The sequence below is a fragment of the Centroberyx gerrardi genome, chromosome 15 (genome assembly GCF_048128805.1).
Source record: "Centroberyx gerrardi isolate f3 chromosome 15, fCenGer3.hap1.cur.20231027, whole genome shotgun sequence".
NCBI lineage: Eukaryota > Metazoa > Chordata > Actinopteri > Beryciformes > Berycidae > Centroberyx > Centroberyx gerrardi.
The window spans coordinates 24,801,271-24,807,270 of NC_136011.1; the positions used below are offsets into that span (position 1 = coordinate 24,801,271).

The 6,000-nt window shown below is 45.7% G+C and overlaps 1 protein-coding gene across 1 annotated transcript in view; it reads left to right on the forward strand.

The window, feature by feature from the left end:
• The window catches only part of LOC139912882 (contactin-associated protein-like 4), a 65,876-nt gene that overhangs the window by 34,513 nt on the left and 25,363 nt on the right, over window positions 1–6,000 (forward strand). The window contains exons 7-8 of the mRNA XM_078288630.1: window positions 4,563–4,738; window positions 4,948–5,101. Coding sequence (XP_078144756.1) covers window positions 4,563–4,738; window positions 4,948–5,101 — 330 coding nt within the window. The remainder of the gene's footprint in view (window positions 1–4,562; window positions 4,739–4,947; window positions 5,102–6,000) is intronic.

The window sequence follows — 6,000 nt, forward strand, 5'->3', positions numbered from 1 at the left end:
AATCGAAATTTTATCGAAATCACAAGATGGCCTACTGCAATTTTCAAATCGCAGGAGGCGCAATATTTGTTAAAGGCGAAATGTGTGTCAAAATATCATTTTAAATTAAATATTGTCATGCTGCAGAGATGTCCTGCCTACACATCATATTCTACAGACTTAAGAAAATATTTTTGTTTGGTACAGATCCCCGCAAAAATCACACCATAATCATTTTAATACATTTTTCAATTAAAATGAGAATAATGATGTAAAAATTATCATTCCCTCTAATATCGCAAATCATATCGCAATTGCAATATCAGTCAAAATAATCGCAATTAGATATTTTTTCAAAATGCGATGAGTTGAGTCCCCCCCCCCCCCCCGATATGTGAAGCGCTTTGAGTACTTAGAAAAGCGCTATATAAATGTAATCAATTATTATTATTATTATTAAAATCGTTCAGCCCTAAGCCCAGTGTTATCACATATGTAAACAATGCATAAACAGCAATAAATATCCAAAATATGCACCAGAGATATCCATTTGTACAAGATAATGCATTTTTTTTTTTTTGTCATATACCCCGGAAGATGTAGTCTAAGATGTAGATTTTTTTTTCAGATCCCACTTATAAACCCCATGTAGCCTTAATTTTGGTCTAGAACCATTGAGACGTCTTTAAAACGGGTAATAAACTCAAAATTGCTGAGTGGGTGCTTCTTCAGAAAACATCACTTCCAACTTAAAATGACATTCTCAAACAATGACAACAGTCTGTCTGGTTCTAGCAACACAGAGGCAATGTTTTGAATCATAGTGATAATTTGACAACCCACGCACAAGACTAGATATGAGACTATAATATGCTGAAATCTTTCCTTTTTTCAATTTGTTTTAAGGCCAGGCTTCTTCATAAAACTTCAAAGTACTTCCTCCTGGAGAGATTGTTGTGACCAGGTTTAGAGATTGCACATTATGATTGTGTCGCCTGATTGTGTCGCCTGATTGTGTCGCCTGATTGTGTTGACAGTCACAATCATCAAGCTGAATGGAAGAAAATGAAAACGCTGAAACAATTACAGCAGTCTGTCTTCTGATAAGACTTGTCATTGTCTTCTCACAAATTAGATTTAGAGTCACAGCGAAGAGCCATAATGCAGCCGCAGACAGCAGATGATTGGGTGATATTGCCTTGGGGAGCTGTCTGGAGTGATGTAACACAGGATCCGTGCCGTTAAAAATAAAAGTGGCTTGAGGAACTTTCAGCAGCTCCTCCTGAGGATACACTCTGAAAATTAAAGACCCCATGAAACAGCATCTTTACTTCCTTGATTTGATGCTTTTCCTGTTGAAACAGGACAACGCAGTGAGGGATCATTCAGAAGTCTAAACCAATGGAATATCAGTCTGGGAGAGAAAGGCAGTTTGATTTGATGGGAGTGGTGGAGGGGCGGGATTGTTTAAAAAATCTGTGATGCGTTTTATTGGTTGGAATTTTTATTTACGCCTACCGGTGCGGCATGAGGTCACCATTAAAGATACTTAAGTTATAAGTTTTCCAGGAAGTAAAAGTAATGGGAGTTTATTTCATGGGGACTTTAAAAGGGCTCTGAGGGTCTTAGTGAACCTTTAGTGATTCTAGAGTTCAAAAACATAGAGAAATCTCCAAAGGTTTCTTGAGGAACCCGACTAGACTAGACCAGAACCTAACTTTCTCTGGATTGGAACTTCAGTTACATGCATGATACATTAATAAAACTAACCTGTTTAGTTTGGATTGGGTGAGATGGCAACAAGGCAGCATGGCAGCTGAGTGGTTAGCGCTATTGGCTTATGAGGCGGAAAACTGGACAAAAGTGAAACCAAGCCGTGCGAGAGAGAGAGAGAGAGAGATCTAAATGTGCGTGCAGGATGGCCGCGGAGGAACAAGAGCATCTGCCACACGTGATCAACTGAGTGGCCGTGCAGAGTGGATCCAAAAGCCAAACTCTGCGCGGAGTCAGCTGATCATTGCACGAAAAACAGAACCAGCTAGACCGTGTGCAAAGGGGAGGAATACCTGTGCGAGTGTGGAGGATTGTAGCTCTCGCACACGCACACAAGACACCTGTCCAAGTCACGTCCAACAACGCATGGGCAAAACCAACAGGAAGACAGACGTTAAGGGGAAAAAAAGGGACAAATGTTTCCCTCAAACAACTGCAAAACTATGAAGTGTTATGCATCATTTTAATCAGAAAAGCCATTCACATGAATCAACTGAGATATCGCATTATGCAACAGCAGGACATACTTAATTAAAAAAATTGACGCAATTTGGAACCACGCTGCACGCACAGTCAGTCTCCCTCCCAAACTGCAGCTCGTTTGGATCTCTTTGGTTTCACTTTTGCCCGGTTTGGCGCTTCATATCGGCTCATAGCAAGAAAGACCTGGGTTCGAGCCCCAAGTGAGTGTCTGTATATCGTCCTTTTCCCTGCGATGGACTGGCGACCTGCGCAGGATGTTTTCCTCCCTTCAGCCCAAAGCATGCTGGGACAGGCACCAGCCCCGTGTGACTCTGAAAGGGATTAAGCAGCTAGAGAAAATGAACTAATGAGATGCCAATGATATAATACACGTCCTTGTCTAATTGAGCTGGAATCTGACTCAAAGTAGTCTGTTTCTCTCCTGTAGCCCTGTGCCAAGTATCACTCTACTATATCAATGATGATTAAATACTCTTGACTTTGTCTCCCCCTCTCTCTCTCTCTCTCTCTCTCTCTCTCCCTCCCTCTCGTTCACAAAGTATCAGTGTGCTGATCAATAATGATTAAACATGTTTGACTCTACCTCACCTCCCGTCTCTCTCTCTGTCTGTCCGTCTGTCTGTCTCTCTCTCACTCTAATCTCTCTCTCTCCTATGCCAAGTATCTGTCTGATAGATCAATGATGATTGAACAGATTTGACTCTTTCTCTCTCTCTCTCTCTCTCTCCCTCCTTCTCTTTCTCATGCAGTCTCTCTCTGGACGAAGTTGCCTCCCTTCAAACAATGTCTAATTCATATTTAATGACTAAGTGCATTTAGCAGCGTCTACACCTCCCTCTCTCAGCAGAAACTCTGCTCTCTCCCAACACTTTAGGGAATGCAGAGATGGATCCATTAATCTGAATCAGAACCTGCAGCATTTCATCTGTCATTTATTATGCGCTTCTACCTTTTTCTTTTTTGGCCGCCTTTAGTTTTAATTATGCATCATGCTCGGCTCTTTTGTAGCGTTGAAGCTCCAGTTGAAATCACCTGCAGAAAACAGTGAAACCAACTTTCTCCTTCTCCATCTCCTCTCCCCTTTCCTTATCCTCTCACTCTTCCTCTTCCTCACACTCCTCCTTTTTGTCCTCTCCCTCTTCCTCCACTCACCCTCTTGCTTCTTCCTCTTCTCTTTCGTATCCTCCCTTTCTTCCTCTCCTGCCACTTCTTGCACCCTGTTTCCTTTTCCTCATCTTCCTCTTCCTCTTCCTCACACTCTTCACTGTATTCCCTTTCTGTACTCTCCCTCTTTCTCCACCCCCCCTTCCTCCTTCTTCTCATCCTTCTGTTCCTCTCCTTCCTCTTCTTTATTTTCTTTATCTACCTCCATCTCCTCTCCCTTTTGCTTATCCTCCCACTCTTCCTTGCACCCTCTTTCCTTTTCCTCATCTTCTTCTTCCTTATCCTTTCACTCTTCCTCACCCTCTTTCCTTTCTGTCCTCCTCCTGCTCCTCCTCCTCCTCTTCCTCCTCCCCCTCTTTCCTCTTCCTGATCCTCCTCCTCCTCTTTCCTCCTCCCCCTTTTCCTCCTCCTCTTCGTCCTCCTCCTCCCCCTCTTCCTCCTCTTCCTCCTCCTCTGTCCTCCTCCTCCTCTTTCCTCCTCCTCCTCTTCCTCCTCCTCCACCCCCTCTTCTTCCTCCTCCCCCTTTTCCTCCTCCTCCTCCTCCTCCTCTTCCTCCTCCCCCTCTTCCTCTTCCTCATCTCCCTCCTCCTCTTCCTCCTCCTCCCCCTCTTCCTCCACCTCCTCCTCTTCCTCCTCCTCCTCCTTCTCCTCCTCCTCTTTCTCCTCTTCCCCTCCTCCTCCTCCTCCTCCTCTTCCTCCTCCTCTTTCTCCTCTTCCCCTCCTCCTCCTCCTCCTCCCCCTCTTCCTCCTCCTCCTCCCCCTCTCCCCCTCCTCTTCCTCCTCCTCCTCCCCCTCTTCCTCTTCCTCATCTCCCTCCTCCTCCTCCTCCTCCCCCTCTTCCTCCTCCTCCCCCTCTTCCACCTCCTCCTCCTCCTCCTCCTCCCCCTCTTCCACCTCCTCCTCCTCCTCCCCCTCTTCCTCCTCCTCCCCCTCTTCCACCTCCTCCTCCTCCTCCTCCTCCCCCTCTTCCACCTCCTCCTCCTCCTCCTCCTCCTCCTCCTCTTCCTCCTCCTCCCCCTCTTCCACCTCCTCCTCCTCCTCCTCCTCCCCCTCTTCCACCTCCTCCTCCTCCTCCTCCTCCTCCTCCCCCTCTTCCTCCTCCTCCCCCTCTTCCACCTCCTCCTCCACCTCCTCCTCCTCCTCCTCTTCCTCCTGTGCTCCAGGTAGGAGTTCCTCCCCTGACAGTCAGCGTCTGGTTTCCCTCGGCAGCCTGCTGGACGACCAGCACTGGCATCATGTAGCAGTGGAGCGGCACAGCACTCACCTCAACCTCACCGTGGACAGAAGCACCCAGTGGCTTCAGATCCCAGCGAAGCTCACCCACTGGGACCTTGACCAGGTCTGTGTGTGTGTGTGTGTGTGTGTGTGTGGAGGTAAGATGAACAGACACACAAACAGAAACACACCCACATGCAATCAGTAGCGCTCTTGGTGTCATTTTCAGGTATTTTGCCTTCCTGTAAAACTGCTTCTGTTTTATTTTTACGTGTGTGTGTGTTTGTGTGTGTGTGTGTGTGTGTGTGTGTGTCCGTTGTTTTCCCTATACAGCTGAGTGTGGGAGCAGACCAGGGCCTCGGCTCTCGGACAGCAGTCTCAAACAGGAACTTCCACGGCTGCCTGGAAAACCTGCTATACAACGGCCTCAACCTGATCAACCTGGCTCAACAGAGAGACCAGCGGGTTACTGTGAAGGTGAGCTACAGTGTGGTACTCTACAGTGTGTGAGTGTGTGTGTGAGTGTGTGTGTGAGCGTGTGTTTGCATGTGCACATGTTAGCGCCATGCTCTACCCACTGAATCCATTCCACTGGTGTGTAGATACTTTAGAGGGTTTCGTGCAAAAGGGGCGTAAGTGACATTTTGGCTGAAAATGAGTTATGTTATATGAAAATGTTATACTGTATGTTATATGTTATATGTCAATGGAAAGCTCTTGTTGAGCTCTATCTGATGGTCAAAAGACGCATTTGCCACCATAAACAAAATTAAAATAAAGGGGAAAATCCAGAAGACGAAGTGAAACCCTAGATTAAATGTGCAAAAATTGACATTCTATAAAAAGCTATTAAGTGCAGTCACACGCACTTTTACACACGCTTTTTAGAGAATGTCAATTTTTTGAATCTTCTGCATCTGTAAAAATATGACTGGTTCCTGTGTTATGTTTTGAATAAAAAAGATGTAGTCATTTAAAGTTTTGTTTTTGATCTGCTATAAAGTTAGGAAAACTACTCACTTACGCAGCTTTCGCTCTTAAACCTCAACGTGTGCGTGCGTGTGTGTTAGAGTGTGTGTGTGTGTGTGTGTGTGTGTGTGTATGCGTGGGTGTGAGTCTTTTGGACTGTTTGAGGCTAATGCACAACAGCACTGAATCTCTAAGGCACCATCCACTTCAGCCTGCATTACTGTATATCACTTTAACTGCTCTACAAAGAGCTTTTAGATTTGATCAAGTGTCTGTGTGTTGCACAGTCCACTGAAAATAGCAACCTGGTATTCCCTGTAGGGAAGCTGGGCTGTAATATATCACTACTGCTGCCTCAGCAATGGACTTATACTCTAATTACCACCACTCAAAACACAGAGATGTCCAGCTGATATT